The sequence below is a fragment of the Macaca mulatta genome, chromosome 4 (assembly GCF_049350105.2).
Source record: "Macaca mulatta isolate MMU2019108-1 chromosome 4, T2T-MMU8v2.0, whole genome shotgun sequence".
Taxonomy (NCBI): Eukaryota; Metazoa; Chordata; class Mammalia; order Primates; family Cercopithecidae; genus Macaca; species Macaca mulatta.
The window spans coordinates 149,625,739-149,651,327 of record NC_133409.1 but is presented as its reverse complement, the minus strand read 5'-3'; the positions used below and the strand labels follow the sequence as shown (position 1 = coordinate 149,651,327).

At 40.2% G+C, this 25,589-nt stretch overlaps 1 protein-coding gene across 5 annotated transcripts; it reads left to right on the top strand.

Annotated features, from left to right (window-relative positions):
* Positions 1–2,898: 2,898 nt before the first annotated feature.
* Positions 2,899–25,005, top strand: MAMU-DQA1 (major histocompatibility complex, class II, DQ alpha 1). 5 transcript variants are annotated; one of them, XM_078000325.1, is made up of 7 exons: positions 2,899–2,957; positions 4,461–4,600; positions 16,687–16,806; positions 20,637–20,885; positions 21,298–21,579; positions 21,928–22,102; positions 22,269–25,005. In XM_078000325.1, the coding sequence occupies exons 3-6, from the start codon at positions 16,722–16,724 to the stop codon at positions 22,080–22,082; spliced, it is 771 nt and encodes a 256-aa protein (XP_077856451.1). In that variant the 5' UTR covers positions 2,899–2,957; positions 4,461–4,600; positions 16,687–16,721; the 3' UTR covers positions 22,083–22,102; positions 22,269–25,005. The 5 variants fall into 5 exon arrangements, with proteins under 5 accessions (XP_077856451.1, XP_077856449.1, XP_077856450.1 ...); XM_078000324.1 differs by lacking the exons at positions 2,899–2,957; positions 4,461–4,600 and adding exons at positions 6,934–7,121; positions 12,164–12,367; XM_078000323.1 differs by lacking the exons at positions 2,899–2,957; positions 4,461–4,600 and adding an exon at positions 6,868–7,121.
* Positions 25,006–25,589: the final 584 nt, after the last annotated feature.

The following is a 25,589-nucleotide window of genomic DNA, read 5'->3' as shown; positions in this document are numbered from 1 at the left end:
AGTGGGAGTACAAATTCATACAACTAGTTACAGTAAAGTTGTAAACAAAAATATAGTACATAAAACTTCTAGTCTTAGGCATTTGTTCTAAAGAAACATTAGGTATGTGGACAAGGAAGCATGCACAGGGATGCTGACAGAGGTGTAGGTCATAATAGTAAACAAAGAAAGAAAAACAGAAATAACCAGAATTCTATCACGGGAAAGGTTCTCAGAAGCAAAATTCCTGCACCCTTGGTTGTGGATCCACAGGGGTTTAATGTGAAGTGGCATTCAGATCAAATGCTCAAAGTGGAGTAAGATATCATTGTCTTTCACAGAATCACTTAATAGACTGCAGTAAATCTCCCTTGACCAACCCCCTGAAACCAGTCAAATTCTTCAGTTTCCCCAAGGTGAGGACTCCCACATTAAGAAGCCCTCAGTACTGAGATAACTAGCAGATAAATTTATCCATTGCAAGGGTGGTCCTGATGCAGGGCCGGCAAGCCTCAAAAATTGGGGTTTTGAGAGTGTTCTTGGCTTCACTTGGGAAAGATACCAAGGATGCGACAGTGATTTTAGACAGCAACTTTTATTGAATCAAGCTATTCCTTGCAGAGCAGAGTTATCCCATAGGCAGTGTGCGCAGAATAGTAGTTCAGAGGCAGTTCTGCAGTCATATTTATATTCACTTTCAGTTACATGCAAATTAAGGGGTGGATTATGCAGAAATGTCTAGAAATAGGGTAGAAATTTCTGCATAATTCACTCCTTAATTTATAGATGGTAACTCCAATTACCACTTCAATAACCCCAGTGGGTCATTATTGCCATGGAAAGATGTGGTAGCCTCTGGGTGTTGCCATGGCAATGGTAAACTGACATGGCACACTGGTAGGATGTCTTATGGAGAGGTGCTTCTGCCCCATCCCTGTTTTAGTTAATTCTCAATTTGATCTGGTGTCTGAGCCCCATCTACTACTTCAGTCTTATGACCCCCAGACTCACCAGTTAATAAGAAGATGCATGAATAAAGGAGGAAATTGAGAAATGCTTCCTTTCAGTGTCCAAGTGCCAAAAAGGATTCCTAGTCTTAATTAAAATTTAGATACAAAAAAATCTACTGGAAGAAAGTGATTACAGAATTTACAAGTTGACTTGGTGATGCCTCAGCAAGAGTGAGAAAGATACAAAAACTACAAGACAGAAAATTCACAAGAGCTAAAAATGAGCATTTTGTGCTACCAATCTTGCTGTAAAAGTCTTAATGTTTTGTGTATCTTTCTCAGCACTAGACTAAAACATATATGCCAACGGGTAGTGAGACACATCTGTCACTGGTAAAGTTGTATACCAATTCACAATCCTATTCTCATGCCCCAGCTACCACTACACATTGCTCTTGAGTCAGTGACTGCATTTGCCACCCTGGCTCAAAATATCAGCCGTCACATTTAGTAAATTCTGTAATACAAAGCAAATTAGCACTGATTTATCAGATTTACCATTGGTGGGGTGAGGAGGAGGAGGGTGCTGGCTGACTTAGCCCAGACCCTGAAGAGCCCTGTTCCAGAGAATAGACTTGTGCTCTTCCTCATGGCCCAGCATATGCACAGGGCTCCAGGCATTTGCCTCCAGCAGGGGGCTCTTCACACTCACTCACAGTCAGCTGGGTTCCAATCTCTGTTCAAGTGTGAGCAATGCAGATCCAGCCCCTGATTAATGTAGTCCTCACTGTTCAAACCCAGTCTCTTTCAGATGTTGAGACAATGGCCCTAATTCTGTGTGACTGGCCCAGAGCTGTACACCTACCCTCACTGTTATACCACATGATTTCAGATCCTTGCTGTCATGGGTTGCCCATCTACTTTTTTTTCTTCGGGTGAAACCTCCACAATGTAGTTTCTAATATGTTGAATTCATACTCCAGAAAGTGTCCTGTAGAATAACGTCGTACTGAAAATAGCCATCACAGCCAGGAGTGCTTAACTACACTCTTTTGATACCCTTAGTTACAGAGAGTTTGCTGTCATGTTCTTCACATCTTGTGTGAAGATGGTTCGAGGGTTGGCCGAAGGATATGTCACTATCTAAAATTCACATTGAGAACCTCAGAGTAACTAATAATACGTTTGATGCTTGTAGGAAAGGAAGAGCTGTTTGGTCACAGGATGTGGTTCTTAGAACAGGGTTGCGGTTGAAGGGGAAGGATGGTGACATAGATCTTTGCATAAACCACATTAACATGAAACCTTGACATTATAATTACATACTTTTCTTTTTATCTAATAAGGCAAAGTAGGGAAGTCAGCGTCATTTGTCTCTGGCAGACTGAACTGTCAAGAAGGCATACCCAAGGTTGATGGTAGGGGGAGCTTCATTAGCATTAGGAATAATAGAAAATATCAAAGAATAAGTTTTGTAAGAAATATATAGACTCAACAGAAAGTAAAAAATGTACTTTACTGAAAAGAAAACAAACTACAAATGAATCATGAAGTTGCATGGAGATACAATCTATAGATTTAAAACTACTTTTATTAAAAATCCTCATGAGATTTTAAAAAATAATAAATGTCCTGAAAGTCTAGGATAAGTATACTGTCCTGTATTGTTAATTTTTTAAAGAGTAGTAGAGTGTATTATATAGCATATTATATAAAGGCATGGGCCTGAGTTAGGCAGTCTTTTTGTTTGTTGAGGTAAAATTCACATAACAAAATTAACCCATTTTAAGGTGCACAACTCAGTAGCATTTAGTGCATTCACCATGTTGTACAACCATCACTTCTATGTAGTCCAAAACATTTTCATCACCTCCAAAGGAAACCTTGTACCCGTTAAGCAGTCACTCCCCATTCCCACTTCCTCCTCAGCAACCACAATCCGATTTTAGACAGGCCTTGTTTTGCATCTAGGGTAGTGATTTCTACATCAATCTATGCAGAAGGAGCTTAGGCCCAGAATTCTGCATGGTGGGTAGGGGCTGTGGCTTGTCTTGAAGCTGGGTTTGCTCTTTATTTATGTGTGTTTGGGTTATTTAAAAAAGAATGTCTTACAAATATTATGGCTATATTGTTAATTTTCAAAGTGTTTTTGTTGTTTTACCTATGGAGAAAAGATTAATAGCAATTTGATTTGTTTTACAAAGGGACTACCTTCTCCAATGTTTGTGAAAATAATAATTAAAATTTTGTTTGGCTTTGTTCTGTGTATATATTTAAAACTGTCTTGAATTTCTAATCTCTCTGTTTTAAGTTTTTTGTTTTTGTTTATGCTTATGTCTCTCTTAAAATGTCTTCTGTTTCTTCATATTATTTTACATGTAAGAGTGACTAAAAAATGGTCATAAGTTCGAAGAAATCAGATGAAATTTGGTAGGAATTTGGGGCTAATGTTTCAGGGTCTGATTCCTTCACTGGGGGACCATGAGGGCCATAGCGTGGAATTATTTTCTCTGGGCCTATTCAATTTCTTCTGAGAGGAAACTTCATGTATTTTGTTTGAGGGATAGATGCCAGCCACCCATGTGGCAGAGGTCAGAATGGAAGAGAGGTGGGGCTAACTATTCTCCATATGATCTTTCAATTAATTTCCTTAAGTGTCCCCAAGTTTTTTTTTAAAAATGTTTAAATAAATACTATTTCAAGTGTATGGTGATTTTTTTTTTTTTTGAAACGGAGTCTCAGTCTGTCACCCAGGTTGGAGTATAGTGGTGTGATCTTGGCTCACTGCCAGCTCCACCTCCTGGGTTCCTGCCATTCTCCTGCCTCAGCCTCCCCAGCAGCTGGGATTATAGGCACCTGCCACTATGCCCGGCTAATTTTTTGTATTTTTAGTAGAGACGGAGTTTCACTGTGTTAGCCAGGATGGTCTCGATCTCCTGACCTCATGATCCACCCGCCTCAGCCTCCCAAAGTGCTGGGATTACAGGCGTGAGCCACTGCGCCTGGCCATGGTGATGTTTTTATAGCCACTAAAGATTTTATGAGACTGTTTAGTGATGTAAAAGATTGCCTAATCTGCAGGAAATTATCCACAGATTAAGTTAAAAAAAAAAAAAAGAAAACTACAAAGACCAAATATACATTTACCAATATGTAAATGTATCTATACTGTGATATTCATATTTATAAAAACAGGAAGGATCTTAATGACACTCAAAAGACTAGAATTAGGTGATAGAAGAACTACTACATTTTTCTCCTCCCAACAGTCTTAATAGGGCCTGCAGGTCTGAGGTGAGTGGCCTTGAAAAATCTCTGCTCAGGGAAATTTGTATGGAACATTTTAATGTGGAGCATTGTGTAGAATTTCACATATACTGTCCCTGTAGTGTCTTTTTTCCTCTCCTGCAGGTCTTCATGGTCCCCTGGGATCATTGCCACAAAATTTCTGTTCTCAGTTGAGCTCTCAGGTCTACTTTTCAATCCTTTTACATAACTTTACTCATCTCTACCTCTCCCTTCCCTCCAAAGGGTTCTTTTTTATCCACTGTCCTCATGGAAGTAAAATGACGACCTCACTGTACCTCACAAATAAACAGAAGAAGAAAGATGTGAATCCTCCCTAAATCTGATATCTTCAACTTGAAACCCATGAACCCTGTGGTACTCAGGTGAGCAGAGATAGAAGAACACTACGCAGGTTCACACTCTTTTCCCCGAAGAAGGAAAAATTCAGAAAAAAACTCCAGTCTGTAGTTTTAGAGCAACTTTTGTGGGGGACTCTCCCAGATTGAAAATTTCTGGTCCCCCTCTTCTGGGGTTGGGAGCAAGCCCTGACTCTTCAGTGCCATGTAGCCTCGTCTAAGCTCAGGAACATTTGGTTTTTGACAAAGCTGCAACATTGTATTAGCCATAACATGTTTGAACCTGTGAGATTTCTAAGTGAGTTTGACAGTAAAATTTTGGATTCTTCTGCTGACCATGAAGACTTCAAAGTGCATTCTCTCTTTAAGTCACCTGTAGATGAATTATGCTGGACTTGACCAAGAGTGTTTATCTGTGCATAAATCTAATACAGTCGACTTTCCCTATCCAAGGTTCTACATCTGTGGATTCAACCTACCATGGATTTAAATCCACAGCCATGGGTTATTACAGCATTTCATAGAAGAGACTGAGCATCCACAGATTTTGGTATCAGCTGGGGTCCTGGAACCAATCTCCTGGGGGTACAGAGCCACAGTCAAGTATGAGAAACAAAGGGAAGAGGAAGGGCCCATTTCTGTCCATAAGGCATCTACAGGGGAGGGCTTAATCAGCCACATTAATGCCAATTTCCACCTCAGGGCTTGCCCTGGAGAAACACCTCTAAATGAAGACAGTTGGATGTATAAGTGGCCAGATCCATGTGCAATTACTTCTTTAGAAGAATTAAGTTGTAACTTGACAAATGGTTCCTTGCCTGTGATAGGAATTGTGGCATAAATTCGATTCTGGGCTACAGTATAGCACAATTGTCCTCTTTCTATCCTGTCACTCTGAAGTTAGACTGCCTGGGTTTGAATTCTGGCTCCATTTCTTACTAGTGGTGTAGCTTTAGTCAAGTATCCGACTCTTCCATGCTGCAATTTACTAATTGGTAAAATGGGGGAAGGAGATATAATAATACACCTACTTAATGGTATCATTCTAAAAATTAAGTCAGTTAATACTAGTATGGTAAAGCAATTAGAAGAACAGCTGGCATGTGGTAAGTACTCAATACATATCAGGTACTATTATCATCATTACTATCAATTATTATTATCATCATCATGACTGGGAGGTAACACGGCAATTTGTCGACATTTTCTCACCAGCCTGGCTAATAAACATCCAGTATATCTGAAGAGAAAGTTTCAGAGTCAAAAGCAAAAAGAGGCCTGGCTTTCTTTATATTGGGAGGGAATAAGGAGGAGGGAAGGAATGTGAGAGGAATAGGCAATTTGTCCTTTTGGTTTTATTTTAACTACCTCCAGGAAATTAACCTATTCTCACACATCTGGAGAAACAATCGAGTCCATTCCTTCACTTTAATTCTGATTTTTTCCCACAATGTACACATCCCAGGATTTTTGGCTGACTTTAAACTGCAAACATCAGGTTCATACCAGTAAGCCAAACTCATAGTTGATTTGGAGGTTCATTGTCAATTTAGTAAACAGTGCCTAGACCATAGAGTCAACTGGCACATCCTGAAACTCACTGGAGACTGCGTGGACTCAAGAAATGAAGCATCCTCTACTTTTTCCACAAGTGCAAACACATTAAGATGCTGCTATTTACAGCAGTTACTCTTTCCCTATAGACCTGTGGGCATGAGCTGTCCTTGTTTAAGTCACTTGGTAGTGACTCAAAGCACAAAGCACAGGGTAATGCCTGTTCTTTTTTTTTTTTTTTTTGAGACAGAATTTCGCTCTTGTTGCCCAGGCTGGAGTGCAGTGGCACCATCTCGGCTCACTGCAACCTCCATCTCCCAGGTTCAAGCAATCTCCTGCCTCAGCCTCCCAAGTAGCTGGGATTACAGGCATGTGCCACCATACCCAGCTCATTTTGTATGTTTAGTAGAGATGGGGTTTCACCATGTTGGTCAGGCTGGTCTTGAACTCCTGACCTCTGGTGATCTACCCACCTTGGCTTCCCAAAGTGCTGGGATTACAGGCGTTAGCCACTACGCCCAGCCTACCTGTTCTTTAATCTGACTGTTGAACCCTTCACTTCTCTGGTTAGTTAATTCTCCAGACAGAGAGCGCTGAAAGGACACCCATCATTTGTTATTTACAATTCCTCACCCCAACCCCCAATCTCCACAATTTCACTCCCTTCTAGTCAGATTTTGGTGACAATCGGCCCTTGCAGAAGCTGGGTTTAAGTGAAACCAAAATAAGACATTAAACATTTTCCTCTTCAGCAAATCAGAACCCTGTGGGAAGCAGCATCATCTGTCTCTGGCAGACTAAGCCATAAAGATTGTAAGAAAAAGTATTTAGTGATGGAGGAAGGAAAAAAGTATCTGTTAACAAGAGCAAAATAATATAAAAAGTATTTAACAAGGAATATAAAGAATCATCAGAGAAAATGTTACAAAACTTTGAGACCACAAGAGAAGATGAATAAGTGGAGAAGAACATGATGTTCATAGAGAGAAATATAGTAGGTAGAACCAATACAGTTTCGAATTATATATTTTCCTGTTGTTGGGTGGAGTGCTCTGTAAATGTAACTTAGTCAAGTTACTTGATAGCATTGTTCAGTTATTCTGTATCCTTACTGACTTTCTGCTTAATTTTTCTATGAAATACTAAGAAATTTGTATAAAATCTCCAATGATAATTTTGGATTTTTCTATTTCTCTTTCTTTCTTTCTTTTTTTTTTTTTTTTTTTTGAGATAGAGTCTGGCTCTGTCTCCCAGGCTGGAGTACAGTGGTGCAATCTCTGCTCACTGCAAGCTCCGCCTCCCGGGTTCACGCCATTCTCCTGCCTCAGCCTCCCGAGTAGCTGGGACTACAGGTGCCCACCACCGCGCCCTGTTAATTTTTTGTAGTTTTAGTGGAGATAGGGTTTCACCATGTTAGCCAGGAAGGTCTCGATCTCCTGACCTCATGATCCGCCCGTCTCGGCCTCCCAAAGTGCTGGGATTACAAGCGTGAGCCACCGCGCCCGTCCTTCTCCTTTCTTTTATGTCAACTTTGTCTCCTGTATTTTGAAGCTCTGTTGTCAGGTGCTCATGCACTTAAGATTGTTATGTCTCTTTGGAGAAATAACCCTTTATCATTGAGTGATGTCTGTTTTTATCCCTATTAACATTTCTCGCTCTAATTTCTACTTTGTCTAGTATTGCCATAATCATTTCGACTTTCTTTTGATTTCTTTTGCATGGTATATATTTCCCTTCTTTTTACTTTTAATGAAGGTATGTCTTTACATTTAAAATGGGTTGCTGATAGGTTACAGTTCAATATTCCATTTTTATTCAGTCTGTTCTTCTCTATCATTTAATTGGTCTGTCTGGACCAACTATATTTAATGTGCTTATTAATATGGTTGAATTATTTTTGCTAGATATTTCTATTAATTCTATGAAATATTTATTTTTAAAATAAATTTTTTGCTTTCTTTTGGATTGGTTGTTGTCCTAGAATTTTACATATATGTATAATCTATCGTCAAATCTACCTTAGATTAGTATACTCCAGATTTCTCTCTTATTCATTGTGCAATTGTTGTCGTATACTTTCTTTCTCATATTCCATAAACACACAATACATTGCTACTATTTTTATTTTAGAGAGTCTATTACCTTATAAAGCAATTATTCTTAAATGGGGGCAATTTTTCTCTCCAGTGACATTTGACAACATCTGGAGATAGTTTTTGTTGTCACTACTGGGGAGGGTGCTACTGGCATGTGTTGGGTAGAGGCCAGGGGTGCTGTTAAAAGTCCTGTAACACACATGACAGCCTCCCACAAAAAAATAATCATCATCTGGCTCAAAATATTAATAGTTCTCAGATTGAAAAACCTCATTTTAGAGCATTTTTTAAACTTTTAAGTTCAAGGGTACATGTTCAGATCTGTTACATAGGTAAACATGTGTCATAGGGGTTTGTTTTATAGATTATTTCATCACCCAGGTATTAAACTTAGTAACAAAGAGCAAGTTTTCCTGATCCTCTCCCTCCTCCCACCCTCCACTCTTCAATATGTCCTAGTGTGTGTGGTTCCCCTCTATGTGTCCATGTATGCGTTGCCACAATTTCGCTCCCACTCGTAAGTGAGAACATGTGGTATTTGGTTTTCTGTTCCTACATTAGTCTGCTAAGGATAATGGTCTATAGCTCCATCCATGTCCCTGCAAAGAACATGATCTCATTCTGTTTTTTTTTTTTTTTCTTAAGACCCAGTCTCAGGCCGGGCGCGGTGGCTCAAGCCTGTAATCCCAGCACTTTGGGAGGCTGAGACGGGCGGATCACGAGGTCAGGAGATCGAGACCATCCTGGCTAACACGGTGAAACCCCGTCTCTACTAAAAAGTGCAAAAAACTAGCCGGGCGAGGTGGCAGGCACCTGTAGTCCCAGCTACCTACTTGGGAGGCTGAGGCAAGAGAATGGCGTAAACCCGGGAGGCGGAGCTTGCAGTGAGCTGAGATCCGGCCACTGCACTCCAGCCTGGGTGACAGAGCGAGACTCCGTCTCAAAAAAAAAAAAAAAAAAAAAAAAAAGACGGAGTCTCGTTCTGTCGCCCAGGCTGGAGTGCGTTGGCACGATCTCTGCTCACTGCAAGCTCCGCCTCCCGGGTTCACGCCATTCTCCTGCCTCAGCCTCCCGAGCAGCCACCACGCCGGGCTAATTTGTTTGTATTTTTAGTAGAGATAGGATTTCACCGTGTTAGCCAGGATGGTCTCAATCTCCTGACCTCGTGATCCACCCTCCTTGGCCTCCCAAATTGCTGGGATTACAGACGTGAGCCACTGCATCTGGTGGATCTCATTCTTTTTTATAGCTGCATAGTATTCCATGGTGTATATGTAACAAATTTCCTTTATCCAGTCTATCATTGATGGTTATTTAGGTTGATTCTATGTCTTTGCTATTGTGAATAGTGCTGCAATGAACATACGTGTACATGTGTCTTTATAATAGAATGATTTACATTCCTTTGAGTATATAGCCGGTAATTGGATTGCTGTGTCAAATGGTATGTCTGCCTTTGGGTCTTTGAGGTATTGCCACACTGTCTTCCTCAATGGTTGAACTAGTTTACACTCCTGCCAAGTGTATAAACGTTCCTTTTTCTCCACAACCTCCCGGCATCTGTTAGTTTTTGACTTTTTAATAAGTCATTTAGAATGGTGTGAGATGGTATCTCATTGTGGTCTTGATTTGCATTTCTCTAATGATCAGTGATGTTGAGCTGTTTTTCATATGATTGTTGGCTACATGTATGTCTTCTTTTGAGAAGTGTCCATTCATGCCCTTTGCCCACTTTTTTATGGAGTTGTTCATTTTTTTCTTGTACATTTGTTTAAGTTTCTTATAGATGCTGGATATTAGACCTTTGTTGGATGCAAAGTTTACAAAGCCTTTCTCCCATTCTGTATGTTGTCTGTTCACTCTGCTGACAGTTTATTTTGCTGTGCAGAAGCTCTTTAGTTTAATTAGATCCCATTTGTCAATTTTTGCTTTTGTTGCAATTACTTTTGGCATCTTCATCATGAAATCGTTGCCCACGCCTATGTCCTGAGTAGCATTGCCTAAGTTGTCTTCCAGGGTTTTTATAGTTTTAGGTTTTACATTTAAGTCTTTAATCCATCTTAAGTTAATTTTTGCATATGGTATAAGGAAGGGTTGCGGTTTCAATCTTCTGCATACGGCTAGCCAGTTCTCCTGGCACCATTTATTGAGTAGGAAATCCTTTCCCCATTGCTTGTTTTTGTCAGGCTTGTTGAAGATCAGATAGTTGTAGGTATGAGGTCTTATTTCTGGGTTCTCTATTCTGCTCCATTGGTCTATGTGTCTGTTCTTGTACCAGTACCATGCTGTTCTGGTTACTGTAGCCCCGTAGTATAGATTGAAGTCAGGTGGTGTGATGCCTCCAGCTTTGTTCTTTTTGGTTAAGATTGCCTTGGCTATTCAGGCTCTCTCTAGTTCTGTGAAGAATCTCAATGGTAGTTTTTAATAGGAATAACATTGAATCTATAAATTTCTTTGGGCAGCACTTTCTTTTAAAGTTTTTATCAAAAATTATTTGTCATTTGTTTAATGATTAATGCTAAGGAAAGGTATCCGTATATCCTGGTGGCATGGTGTGCCCCTGTAGTCCCAGCTACTTGGAAGACTGAGGTGGGGCCTGGGAGTTTGAGGCCAGCCTAAGCAACACAGTGAGAACCCATCTCTAAAATTAAATAAGTAAATAAAAAGATCTATACAAAGAATGTTTACAATACATACATTAGGACTGGGGAGTTCCTGGGAAGAGAATCAGTCACTACTGGACGTGAGGAGTATCGGTCTTCAGGCAGTCAGCTCTGTAAACTGATTCAGATGATTAAGAATTTCAGTCCAAGTCAACAAGTATTTATTCATTACATACCATAGTCTCTGCAAAGTCTTCATGGAATAACCTATTCGGTTTAGCTGTAAAGTACTCTTGAGCTATGGAGAAGGTAGATCTGGACATGGAGGTAATTTTGCATGTTTTTCAGTAGAAGATCATTACAAAGCAATCTTTCCTCTTATTATTATTATTATTATTTTTGAGATGAAGTCTCGCTCTGTCACCCAAGCTGGAGTGCAGTGGCGCGATTTCGGTTCACTGCAAGCTCCATCTCCCGTGTTCACGCCATTCTCCTGCCTCAGTCTCCTGAGTAGCTGGGACTACAGGCACCCACCACCATGACTGGCTAATTTTGTTTTTGTATTTTTAGTAAAGATGGGGTTTCACCGTGTTAGCCAGGATGGTCTCAATCTCCTGACCTCATGATCCACCTGCCTTGGCCTCCCAAAGTGCTGGGATTACAGGCGTGAGCCACCGTGCCCAGCCTCCTCATATTATTTTGTATTGTGCAGTTTATTCGAGTGAGTTATTTAAAGCAACTAGTTCATACACGTAGGAGTTGTTGCTGACATAATTGGTGGAAATGATATTAAATAAGAAATAATTATTTTTATAAGTTTCCTCTGCTTCATTAATTTTATGATTGTAGGAGACCATGTGACTGGATATCAGCATACAGGACTTTGTATCAGAATATGAGCTTGGCAGTCATAAGAGATCACTTACAATTCTCCACATTTCTGTATTTTCATCTGTAAAACTCCATAAAGTTTTTTATAAGAATAAACTGTAGCACCTTATTCATATTGGAATTCAACAGTTCTTAGTTCAAGTCTCCTTTCAGAAAGTTTCACTGTGTTTTTAAAGCAGATTAATAAAAATAAGATCTTGACTGGTAGGTGAGTGGGTGTAATGTATTTTAAATATGAGGGCTGTCCAACGCTCGCACACCAAATTCATTTACATATTGCCAAAAGCCAGAGGATATTTACGATAAGTTGCAAAAATAGCTACAAATTATTTGTAGCCCATTTTGTCAAGAAATGCAATGTATTAACCCACCTCTTGATGTGAGCTAGTACTATGACTTGCTTTGAATAATAGAATGTAATGGAAGTGATGTTGTGAGTTTTTAAGTTTCAGCTCAAGACACCTGCTGTTTCTATCTTGCACAGGAGAGCTTTGCAGCACCTGTGATAAGCCTCAGCCGGCCTGCAGGATAATGAGCCCACATGGATGGAGACAGGCACCCTATCCCTGCCAAACTTATTGATGCTACAGAGATGTGAGGGAGCCCACCTGAGAAAAGCTGAACCTGCCCAGTACATAAAGACCACTCAGGTGGGCTGAGCACAATGTGCTGTCTTACAGAATCATGAGGAGATACTAAACCATTATTTGAAGTCATTAAATTTTGGAGTACTTCGTTACATAGAAAAATCTGACAGATATAACAGTCTTCAAAAAAATTTTGTTTTTCAGCAATGTCTGAGTGCTTCTGTGGCTCACAGGCTCCCACATGCCTGGAGAGCTACAGGGAGGAGGTTAAATGAATGAGGAAAAATTGATAGGCTTTCCCAGCCCAAAGCATGATGTTATTATCATTATCATTATTTATATTTGTCTTTATGTAGCAGCTACCACTCGGGAATAGTTGCTTATGTCAGACACTGGATTGTATTTAACTTTATAATTGTACTTATCTATCATTTCATTTTACCATATTAACTGTCATCTAATAATTTTCCTTCTGTTTTATAGAAAATAACCTTAAGGCTCAGGTATTTTGAGTGACTTGCCCAAGGTGCTGCAGCTGATAAAATCAAAAGCAGCATGGAATACATATTTATCTTATTACAAAATCTATATTCTTTTGACTTCGCTACACTAGATTCTGTTATTGTTGTGAAGCACCTTTAACTACTGCAAGATAGAAGTCTTGGCCTTCAGAGTAAAACTTCACCAGTGCATAAAGTCAGACTAAAACAATTTGAAAATATACAGAGTCTTAGAGAATGTTATAACTGTTTATTAGAACTAACATAAATTCTGCCTAATTTCTTAGAGGGCTCTTAATGATGTCAACTATAATGGCACATCCTATTGCTATTTGGTTATGGAATCAATGGTATGTCAATAAGTGCTTTCTAAGAAAATTATTGGACAAAGTACTATTTTGAACTCCAGATTTTATTCCCACTATTAATCTATAAAGAGGGCCTTTTCTCTTTCTACTACACAAAGATAACAAATTAGTTTTTGTTAAAATGGTATACTGTTCTTCTGAGTTTCATTTACTTACTATTTTACCTTACATTAAAATTATGACCTGAAGACAGAAGCAGCTGGAACAAGGTTCACTGTGTTATGGCTGGATGAAGCAGGAAGAGGAGAGAGACAAAACTAGGTTAAAGATAGAAAGGGCATCTATTATCTCTTCAATGACTTTGCCTTGCTTGGACTTTCCCTTTACCTCACAGGATGTGAGATCTGAAACAGCACCCTCAACTTCCCATCCAAGATACAATTCTAATCCCACATTTAACACCCTAACTTCTTAACTGGAGCTAAGATATTTAAACTGTAATATTAATAGGTGGAATTCTGGAGTACCATCGCAAAACATTTTGTTCATTTGCCAAAATCCTAATGAATTTCCATGAGATACATAGCAGGTAAGTCTGGATACAGGAAAAAAGAAACAAATGTGTTACTTGCTACACAGCAAGAAGGATATTGAGTGGTAAAGGGAGCACATCTCAAATGGGACCTCAAAAACCCTCTTCATTCACAATGGCAGGAGATAGAAAGAATAAAGCCACCTATAGGGTCAAATATCTCTCCTAACCATGTTAAGGCACTGGATTCTGAATCCACACAGAAGGAGACACTCGCCTATCACTCCTCACAAGGATCCATGGCTTGCCCCATAGCATCTCATCTTTACTACTTACCAGCTGTGTGACCCTGGAAAAAGTCCTTCAACTCTCTGGGCTTTAATGTCCTTGGAAAATGAGGATGATATTAAAATATGACAAGTATATATATGTAAAGAGTCCTAGGAACTTTTCACTCCAGGTACAGTATATGTACATTCCTCACAACTGCCTAATGAGGTACCTCAATGCCTCCAGCCAAAGACCAGCAGTAGCATACCTTTGAATAAACAAGTCAACTTTATTGTTCATTGAATGATGGATAAAACTCAACATGAGAATCGTGCAGCCCCTCAGTAAGAGATTGTTGGAACCAAAGAAGTAGAACCAGGAGAATACACATATTAAGAGAATGATACAAGGAATTAATTTTTGCATCCACAGTGGTGGGCTAAGCAAGTCAGAGATCCACTGGGAGGTAGTTGTCAGGAAGGGCAGGCTGGAACTCTCAGCACAGGCTGACATGATGTCCAGAGTGGAATTTCTGTTTCCTCAGAGAAACCTCAGCTCTGCTCTTAAGGCTTTTCAACAGTTTAGATTAAGCTCACCCAGTTTTTCTAGGATAAATTCTTAAAGCCAACTGATTATGAACTTCAATGACATCTATAAAATATCTTCACGGCAACATCTAGATTATTAGTGTTTGATCTGATAACTGGGGATCAGAGTCTAGCTGACACATAAAATTGACCATTAGTCAATTGTAAGGTTTGTGCTTGTTTTAGGTGATTTTGGGGAGGATTTAAGAAAGAGGGATTTTTGCTTTTAATTGGATTCTGACAGAAAGTGGAGGGTTGGGGTGGCAATGCTATGATTGGGTAGCTTCATAAATCCTACCTAGAGGGACGGAAGACTATCCTGAGGCTACAGATGTGATTGGTAAAGAAGCAGCAAGCACTCCCTAGAGAGATGTGCCTGGTCATTTTTGTGGTTTGGACAATATTCATGTTTTGTCTGGGTTCAGACGTGATGACTGAGCATTCTGGTGCTCTCTCTCAATCCACTGTGCTCACAAAGTACCTGCCTGCTTCTGATGTCCTATGAAATCTTTTATCTTCAACAGGAGAACCAAAACCACCTGGGAGTGCCAGGCTAGCTCCTAGCAACCATGAGGACTTGTTAATCGCATCCCGGCAGCTCTCAGGTGTCAGGGCACGTTTTTTGTTTCATCTTTTCCTTTTTTTTTTTTTTTTTTACAGTTTCTGCCAGTGGGAGGTAAAGCATAGTGCTGAGAATCTCAAAAGGCCATTTAGCAAGGACAGAGTGATGCTAAATAGAAGTTCCATTAACTCATGTTTTCTATTACATACAGAAAATAGATGCATCTGAAAAAAAATAACAAGTTTCCCTCTAACGACTAACTTTAGCTCAATCCTTAGTCCCTTGCAAATATCTGGAATTTTAATATGGTAGGATAACAAATTTTAAAAGATCTGGTAGTTTAAGAAAAGAAAACCATTTTTCTAAGTCGGTGCAATTCTCCTTATTTTACCCTCAAGTTTTGACTTGACATTCTTAATTTTTTTAAACAATTCTTAGAGTAATTGAGCCTGCCAAATTTTAAATATAACCAGTGTCCCTAAATTTCCTTTAAATATATTCAAGAAGCACCAAAACACAGAATGTAAACATTACTCAACGCAAAGAAAAACTGTATAAAATATCATACAGTTACTATAGACAACACCATCTGACATTATAACCTCTTTTTATTGCCCTGGCAAAAACCGACTGGATCTTTTGAGAGCTTGAGAAGAACTTGCCAAACTGGATTTATACAAGTAGAAAAAGCAAAGGTATTTCTCGGCTACCACCAGCAGAGATCCCTAGGTAGGTGGGGTCAACTTAACATTTGGAGAATTCCATATGCACTATGGAAGCAAAAAGAAAAACAGCTAACCCACATACAGAAGCTAGAGAAAGGGGAGGGGATGGGGACTGCCAGGGAGGAAAATTGACTCAGGGAAAAATTCCTGGAGGTTGTAACCCAGAAAATCCTGAAGAATGCCATTTAATTGATGACCTCGTCTATCCATGAGGCTGCTCAGAAACGCCCACCCCGCCTGGGCGACAGAGCGAGACTCCGTCTCAAAAAAAAAAAAAAAAATGCCCACCCCTGGCCAAGGCATGGTGGCTCATGCCTGTAATTCTAACACTTTGGGAGGCTGAGACAGGCAGATCACGAGGTCAGGAGTTCGAGACCAGCCTGGCCAACATAGTGAAACTTCATCTCTACTAAAAATACAAAAATTAGCCGGGCATAGTGGCAGGTGCCTGTAATCCCAGCTACTTGGGAGGGTGAGGCAGGAGAATCGCTTGAACCTGGGAGACAGAGGTTGCAGTGAGCCTAGACCATGCCATTGCACCTCAGCCTGGGTGACAGAGTGAGACTACATCTCAAAAAAAATAAAAATAAAAATAAATAAAAGAAATAAATGCCCACCCCTTTTGCCACTGGCAGACATGCACACACAAGAGAAGATTCCAATTTAGTGTCCTCCCTCTATTCATAGAACATTTCCTCAAGTCCACTCTGAATAGAGGCTGCATCACAACCAGGGGATTGCCCTGTCTCCTCCCAGGGCTCTTAATACAAACTCTTCAACTAGTAATTGAGGTGTCATCAGAGGAGATTTTTCTGATTGGCCAAAACTTGACCTGGCAGGGTTTGGTTTGGGTATCTTTAGATTTCCTTGTCTCGAGGTCCTCACAATTGCTCTAGAGCTCAGAACGGCAACTGCTGAGGCTACCTTGGGAAGATGATGATCCTAAACAAAGCTCTGTTGCTGGGGGCCCTCGCTCTGACCACCGTGATGAGCCCCTGTGGAGGTGAAGACATAGTGGGTGAGTGCATGAGTGAGGGATGTTCTCTGGAGCTGGAAGACAGGAAATTGAAGGAAAAGAGAGAAAACAATTTGCAGAGAAACTAGAGATTTCCTAAGGGCCCTTTCAGTATTAAGAGATTTAAAAATTATGGCTGTTCCTCCTTCAGGAAACCAGAGCCCCAACCTACTCTTTTTGTTATCTATGATGTTGACGTTCACTAAGGACGCTATTCTGTTTATATTCTATTCAGTGACTACAGCCTGGAGGTCTCTATGTCATTCCATCATGATTTCCTCAAAAATGAGTGAGATTTGCATTGGTGGAGAATTTTTTATTATTAAAAATGTGTGAAGTGTCACTCTCAAATTTCTCTGAACAACTTTTGAAGCTTTTCGTATGTCTCCTGTAGTTGACCTTGGGGTAAATAGTTCCATTAATTATATACTGTATAGATATTAAGAAAAATGCCCTTTTCTTTCTCTCAGACTTACATTTCCACATGGGAACTGGCACAGGTGGGGAGTGGGTAAAGGAGTCCAGCAGGCTGAATGCCTTCAACAATCATTTTATCACATGGTCCTCACTTACTCTCAGCTGCCTCATATGTGTTACCTCACAAATAATCAAATAAAATGGGCATGTAGCTAAACTTTATAAATAGTGAAAACATGAATGTCAATTTTTTCCATATTTCTATCACAGGTGTAACTTCACATTTCTTTTCTTTAGCAAAATAAGGAATCCTTTTATTTTAAAATTGAGAATTTATAGCAGAAAAACTTGGTAAATTAAATCATTTTATTATCAAATTATCAACCCAAATTACCTGTTCTTCACCTCATCTAATGAAGTCCTATAAAAAGAAAAGTGATCCAGACATGGTGGCTCATGCCTGTAATCCCACCACTTTGAGAGGCCGAGGCAGGAGGATCATTTGAGCCCAGGAGTTTGAGACTAGCCTGGGCAATATAGCAAGACCTCATCTCTACAAAAAAGAAAAATAAAAATTAACCAGGCATGGTGGTGCATGCCTGTGGTGCCAACTACTCAGAAGGCTGCAGTGGGAGGACCACTTGAGTCCAGGAGGTAGAAGCTGCAGTGAGCCATGATGGCACCACTACACTCCAGCCGGGGCAACAGAAAGAGACCCTGTCACAAAAAGAAAGAGGAAAGAAAGAGAGGAAGGAAGGAAGAAAGGAAAGAAGGAAGGAAGGAAGGAAGGGAGGGAGGGAGGGAGGGAGGGAGGGAGGGGAAAGGGAAGGAAGGATGGAAAAAAGAAAGAAAAAGGAAGGAAGGAAGCACAGTTCCTTTTTATAAGACACCAATTATTTGGTCCCTTATAATTATTAGTCTCCTCTGTCTTTGTCGTCCATCTCTTTCCACCTCTCTTCATGCATTCCCTTCTCCCTCTTCCTTTTCAGGATCCATCTCTGGCTCCCTGCTCCTTTATAGAGATGGACAGTGGGTTTGTAAAACAAAAGTTGAAAAGTCAGATAGTTAAAGGGGAAGTGAAATGGAAGATACTCTAAACTTTCACAACCTTATTAACCGTGGCTGCTCCCATTCTGATTTTGTTTGGCAGTGGAAGTTTCACCGGCTTCTCCAGAGCACTTGACTTCTTTGTTCCAAATTTCCTTTCTTCAATCTCACACCAGAGTGCGCTGGTCAGGCTCGGCTCATCCATTAGGCACAATGTGGACAGTGCAGGGGAGCCTCCATACTGTAAAGCCACATGAGAATGTTTCAACTCCTTTTAAAATTAGAAAAAAAATGAAGTTTTGGAGCCTAAGAAAATGTTTTAACTTTTAATTCAGCCTAGATTATATTGCCTTTATACCAAATCAGTCATAAAACATAATTTTCCATATTTTTATGGAATAAGGGGCCCATACAAGCAAGAGTGCTTGGGGATCACAAGTCAGAATGCAGCCCTGGTCATTGGCTGATCCTGGCCTTCCTATGGTTCTGCTACCTGTGTGCCTGTCCATCTTCCCCAAAATCTATGTGGTCCTCCAATACAGCAACTGTCATTCAATACACATGTTTGAGCACACAGTGAGCTAAGTTTTAAGGATTCAAAGATGGAAAGTCATGCTGCCTCCCCTGCAGAGGGTGCTCAGACTAGTGATGGAAACTGTATGGGGTGAAAGAAAGCAGAAGGCCATTGCTGAGCAGGCAGTGGACTCAGCAGAGGCTGAAACTATACAAGTGACTTGGTTCCAACTGGGCCAGCAGGGTGACCAGATGAAAAGAAGGATTGCATATATTCCATATATATTTATGTTTGAACAAAAAGTCAAAGTTTATTGCAAGGATAAGAAGGTTTTGTTGGAGGCTCTGTTAAGACCATCCGGGGCAGTTATACTGGATAGGGAAGAAGGTGAGCTGGAAGAGGAACAGACAAACTTGGACGGCCAGATGTTGAGATGGAGGAGTTGGAGGTCATAACGTGGTCAAAAACATGTTGATGAGAGGCCTTAACAACTACAAAGTTGTTAACTTAAGCAGAAACCTCAAGGATGGATTTTTGGATTTCTCCAGAAAGTCCTAAAAGATAATTTCATTTCAGGGAAAAAACAACAGACCACTGCAAAGACCAGGGAACATGAAAGGATAATGTAGTTTGGTTTGCTTGGCAGATACTTGTGAAGGATGTTGGACTGTAAGACTGTCGATATCCTCCTCACAGAACTTACTACAGTACATTGTAATCTGCTCCCTTACCTACCTGACTCTTCCACTGTTCAGTTTGTTCCTTAATAGTAGACCATGCCTGATTGGTGTTTTACACATCCCCTGCTATGTCTGACACTTGTGGATGCTCAGAAAGTGGGGAAGGAAGGAAAGCTACGATGGTAAAAGGCTTACACATGTCTTGACAAGAATGTCCAGTTTGGCTCATTTGGCTGGAGTTGTACTGCATGGCTGCCATTCTGCTCTGGCATCCTCAGACAAGCACACTGCCCATTAGAGGAAAAAGGGTTTAATTTACCTGAGTCCTCAAGTGAATATAAATGTTGAGTCAGAATGCTGTAGACATTTAGTAACCTCCTTCAAAGGAAAAAAAAGGTGGGAAAAGGTGGGGGGAATGACAGAAATCCAAAACCTAGTAGAGCTTCCACTTTTCATTTCAGAAGAAATCAGTTGCTCTCCTCCAAGGATCATTACTATTAACAAAACAGAGACCTTAGAAGGAAGCATTGTTTATTTCTTATATATTTATTGTTATATATTATATGTTATTTTTATATATTTTAACAGTAATGTTATTACCACTCTTATTATACTCTTTCTTATACCCTACAATTGTTAGCAGAAATTATTTTGAATTAATAAGATCATGCATGCACTTCCTTTTTTAAAAAAAGAAAGATCTCTGTGTAGAGTGTCCTGTTCTAAGCCAGTCCTGAGAGGAAAGGAAGTATACTCAATTTGTTATTAACTCATGAAAGAATTAAGTGAAAGATAAATCTTAGGAAGCAGAGAGAAGTAAACCTAATCTATGACTAAGAAAGCTAAATACTATGATAACTAATTCATTCCTTCTTTTGTTCATTTATATTATTTAATAACAAGTCCATGATGTGCCAGGCACTCAGGAAATAGTAAAAATTGGACATGCAATATTCTGCCCTTGTGTAGCGCACACTAGAGTGGGAAAGAAAGCGCACTTTTAACTGGACAACTACCAACACGAAGAGGGGAGGAAGCAGGGGCTGGAAATGTCCACAGACTGTGCCAAAGAGGAAGCCCTTAATATTTGAATGTCAGTTTCTCCATCATTTTGTGTATTAAGGTTCTTTCTTCCCCTGTTCTCCGCCTTCCTGCTTGTCATCTTCACTCATCAGCTGACCACGTTGCGTCTTACGGTGTAAACATGTACCAGTCTTACGGTCCCTCTGGCCAGTACACCCATGAATTTGATGGAGACGAGGAGTTCTATGTGGACCTGGAGAGGAAGGAGACCGTCTGGCAGTTGCCTCTGTTCAGCAAATTTAGAAGTTTTGACCCGCAGGGTGCACTGAGAAACTTGGCTGTGGGAAAACACAACTTGAACATCCTGATTAAACGCTCCAACTCTACCGCTGCTACCAATGGTATGTGTCCACCATTCTGCCTCTCTTTACTCAATCTATCCCTTCATGCCAAGTTTCATTATTTTCTTTCCAAGAGGTCCCCAGATCTTCTCATGGCAATTGCTGAAGTTTTATCATCTCCCATCTCTAAAATCACATATTCCCATGGAATACAAGGGTCTTTCCATTATCCATTAATTAAATCCTTCTAGGAGAGGTCTCATCAACCTCCTACTTTATTAAACATGCCCACAGAGAGAAGGGCACAGGAATAAAGCAGAGGCAAAGTGTCGTTACTCCCAAGAGAAGGTACATAAGACCTCTTTGACCAGCAGGAGAGGAAATGCTGGTAGGAGGGCTCTTCCAGGATGTAATGCAGAAGCTCAGGGCAGAGCTACTCACACTTCACATCAGTGCTGTTTCCTCACCACAGAGGTTCCTGAGGTCACAGTGTTTTCCAAGTCTCCCGTGACACTGGGTCACCCCAACACCCTCATCTGTCTTGTGGACAACATCTTTCCTCCTGTGGTGAACATCACATGGTTGAGCAATGGGCGCTCAGTCACAGAAGGGGTTTCTGAGACCAGCTTCCTCTCCAAGAGTGATCATTCCTTCTTCAAGATCAGTTACCTCACCTTCCTCCCTTCTGCTGATGAGATTTATGACTGCAAGGTGGAGCACTGGGGCCTGGACGAGCCTCTTCTGAAACACTGGGGTAAGGATGAGTTCCACCGTTTTTTGATGCTTTCTTGTCTGTCAAGTTCAGAAATTCCTGCCTTTTACTCTTATAACCCAAAACTTGTTTTCCACCCTTCATTAGTCTCTTTTATCTTTTTCTTGAAAGAATAAAGCAACAAAAGTGGAGATGTATTAAAAATGAAAGTACACTCCACAGGGTGGGAGCAGGCCTGCCACTTCATGGATTTCTAATGATAGACTTCACTCTCCTCCCTAAGCCGGGGGCCTTGAGTCTTTGCAGAGCCAACCCTCCACCCCATGCCATCCCACACACGTGCACACGAGCACACTCTGCTTTCTCACCTCAACAACTTCACTTCCACAGAGCCGGAGATTCCAGCACCCATGTCAGAGCTCACAGAAACTGTGGTCTGCGCCCTGGGGTTGTCTATGGGCCTCGTGGGCATTGTGGTGGGGACCGTCTTGATCATCCGAGGCCTGCGTTCAGTTGGTGCCTCCAGACACCAAGGGCCCTTGTGAATCCCATCCTGGAAGGGAAGGTAAGCATTGAGACTTGTTAGAGCTGAAGCCTCAGTATGAGAGGAAGGAAAGTGGGAGGAGGCTGTGGACATGAATGGTTGAAAGTTGTAGGGGAATTGGGAAGTGGTATGATGATGACATAGAAGTGGCCTAGCACCCACCGATCTCATGTCTGTCCTGTTGCAGGTGCATCACCATCTACAGGAGCAGAAGAGTGGACTTGCTACATGACCTAGCATTATTTTCTGGCCCAATGTATCATATTCCTTTTTTCCTCCAAATATTTCTCCTCTCACCTCTTCTGTGGGCCTTAAATTGCTATATCCGCTCAGAGCTCATAAATGCCTTTGAATTCTTTCCCTGACTTCCTGATTTTTTCTTTTCTCAAGTGTTACCTACCAAGAGATGCCTGGGGTAAGCCACCCAGCTACCTAATTCCTCAGTAACCTCCATCTATAATCTCCATGGAAGCAACACATTCCCTTTATGAGACCTATGTCAAATTTTTCCATTTTTCATCCAGGGCTGACTGAAACTATGTCTAAGAATTGGGAGGCTCTTATGTTTCAAGCCAATTTAACCTCATTTCCCAGACCATTTGTCATGTCCAGTAACACAGAAGCAACCAAGTACATTATAGCCTGATAATATGTTGATTTCTTAGCTGACATTAATATTTCTTTCTTCCTTGTGTTCCCACCCTTGGCACTGCCACCCACCCTTCAATTAAGGCAACAATGAAGTTAATAGATATCCTCTGCCTTTGGCTCAGAATTGTTACAGCAAAAATTTTTAAATCAAAAAGTAAGTCTGTACTAATTTCAATATGACTTTGGAAAGTATGACAGAGAAATAGGTTAGGATAAAGGAACTTTGAATCTCAAAAATATCAATAGTGAAAATTTATTCTCAAAACTTTAAGTTTGTGAAGAATGATGACAGTAGAAAGCTTCCTCTGCCCTCCTCATCTTGAGGGAATAAAAATTCCTTAGGCAGGAAAAGAAATGGAAGTCAGAAAAACATTAGAATAAGACGATAATGTGGGTATCTGAAAAGGAATAAGTACTTATTCCTCACATAGGGTTAGTGACAATGGGGAAAAAGGATGGGAGTAGAAGCTGCAGACATATCTAGGAGCCCTAGAATAGAGGCGCAGTCTGCCTCACCTCCTGAATGAAGCTTTGCTAGATAACCATGTAGCTTTCCCTGTGCCACCCTGGCATGAAGGAGACAGTATAATAGATATGGCTGCAGGATGTTTCTAGAAAGCATGCCGATAAAAAAACAATGCCAATATCTTCAGAAATCCTCAGCCCTTTCACCTCACCCCTCCTGGCTAAGGAAAGCACTAGCTTATGAGACAAACCCTAGGAGGAACAACACTGTTGAGACAGTGTAGCAGCAGCTGTGGGTGCTGTGTCCTCCACTGTGTTGGCTGTCTCCTGGCAGAAACTCTTGCAGAGGAAATGGGTCAGCAGTGACCTCATGGCTCTAAACAGCTATGAAATCTGTGAGGATATTTCTAACTGCGCTACCTGCATCAGTGAGTTTAAATTTTAATTGGAGAAAAAAACCCAAAACATTAACACAGTAATTGATACAGTGTAGTTTGGTACAAAGAACCCTAAATCCAAATCCAGGACTCAGCACTTTGAAGCTAGTATTTTAAACTTTATAAATGGGTAAAGTAGCTAACATTTCTGGCCTTATTTTTCTCATCTACAATGTAGGAATGATAATAATTTCCTCACAGAGTTATCGATGGAATTTGAATAATCTTGATATATAGTCAATGCCTTACATATAGTATATAAATACACAAGAAAACATGGTGGTTATATTTATAATTAATTTATTTAAAAGAATGGATCACGTTATATGAAAAGTACTTTTGTTTTTCTCAGTCCCTTAATGATTTAGGAGATACAAATGTAGAGCTATGAATGAATTTCTTTTCATATGATCATTGGAGGGTATTTTTTTCTCCAGAATGAGAGAGGCTGAGATCGATTGCTAAGAGAACTCTTAGGACGAGAAATTGTAGTATTTGATTTTGGTTTTCAACTCTCTAAGAAGGGATATATTCCCTCCTTACAGCCCATAAGTGTTTATTCAAGGTATTTCATATGCAACAGATGTTAATGCATGTTTACTTTGGGGAGGAGAAGAAAGTTCAAGGAGAAAATGATTTAAAATGCAGACTGGGAATCAGCACAGGAAGTCGGAACCAGTGATGATCATGAAAATGTGAGCACAGAGGATTTTTAGGGCAATGAAACTACTCTATTTGATACCACAATGGTGAAAAATGTCATTATGCATTTGCCCAAATCCACAGAATGTACAACACCAAGAGTGAGACTTAATATAAACTGTGGACTTTGGGTGATAATGATGTGCCTGTGTAAGTTCATAAATTATAGCAAATGTACCACTCAGGTGGGAAACGTTGCTAATGGGGGAGGCTATGCATGTGTGGGAGCAGAGTGTGTCTGGCAGCAGTCCCTAGCCTTTTTTTTGGCACCAGGGACCAGTTTTATGGAAGACAATTTTTCCACAGATCGTGGGGGGAATGTGGGTGTGATTTGGGGATGAAACTGTGAAACTGTTCCACCTCAGACCAACAAGCATTAGTTAGATTCTCAAAAGGAACATGCAACTTGGGTCTCTTGCATGCACAGTTAACAATAGGGTTCGCGCTCCTATGAGAATCTAATGCCACCACTGATCTGACAGAAGGCCGGGCTCAGTTGGTAATGCTGGCTCACCCACTACGTGGCTGTTTCTAACAGGCCACCAACTGGTACCGGTCCATGGCCGGGGGTTTGGGGACCTCTGGGGTATCTCTGTACCTTCTGCTCAGTTTTTCTGTGAACCTACAACTGCTTCAAAATAAAGTCTATTTTTAAAAAGGAGAAGAAAAGGTAACTAATTATGATCCCAAATATATAAAATAAAAATTTTAGTTTGAAAAATAGTCACATTAAAATGCACAAATGTGCTAAGAAATTTATAGCAATAGGGTTTCAAATAAATTGCATATAAATTTCAATGATTCATGAGGCAAGAACCCAGTATTTTGGGGTTGTGTGCTTTTGTGTGCATGTGTGTGTGTATGTGTGTGTGTGTGTGTAATATAAGGGCTGTACTGAATGGCATAATGATCAGAGTTGTGAAGAAATCTACAAATGCTGCGCAACTCAGGCTTCTTCCTCAGGAAGTATTGTGGAAAGCTTTTAATAAAATGATAGTTGCATTTTGTTAAAAGTATGTATTCAAAAAATGAGTATGTCATGTTAAAATAGCAGAATTAAAACTAATTCTAAAAAATAAGAGTAAATATTTCTATCAGCTAAAAAAAGAGTCATTATTGACATTACTGTAAATAGGGTTACCAATCCACCTGCATGATTTTAAATCATGCGATTCTTAAAACCTTATTTGAGTTGTTTGAATTATTTCAGATTACATACATAAAGTATGACTTCATTAATATTTAATATCACA

Excerpts from the sequence above, each read along its gene's own strand:
- MAMU-DQA1 (XM_078000325.1), top strand. The coding sequence starts at position 16,722 with ATGATGATCCTAAACAAAGCTCTGTTGCTGGGGGCCCTCGCTCTGACC. Across the intron at positions 20,886-21,297 it reads CTCTACCGCTGCTACCAATG|AGGTTCCTGAGGTCACAGTG; the intron begins GTATGTGTCCAC and ends TCCTCACCACAG. Across the intron at positions 21,580-21,927 it reads GCCTCTTCTGAAACACTGGG|AGCCGGAGATTCCAGCACCC; the intron begins GTAAGGATGAGT and ends TCACTTCCACAG.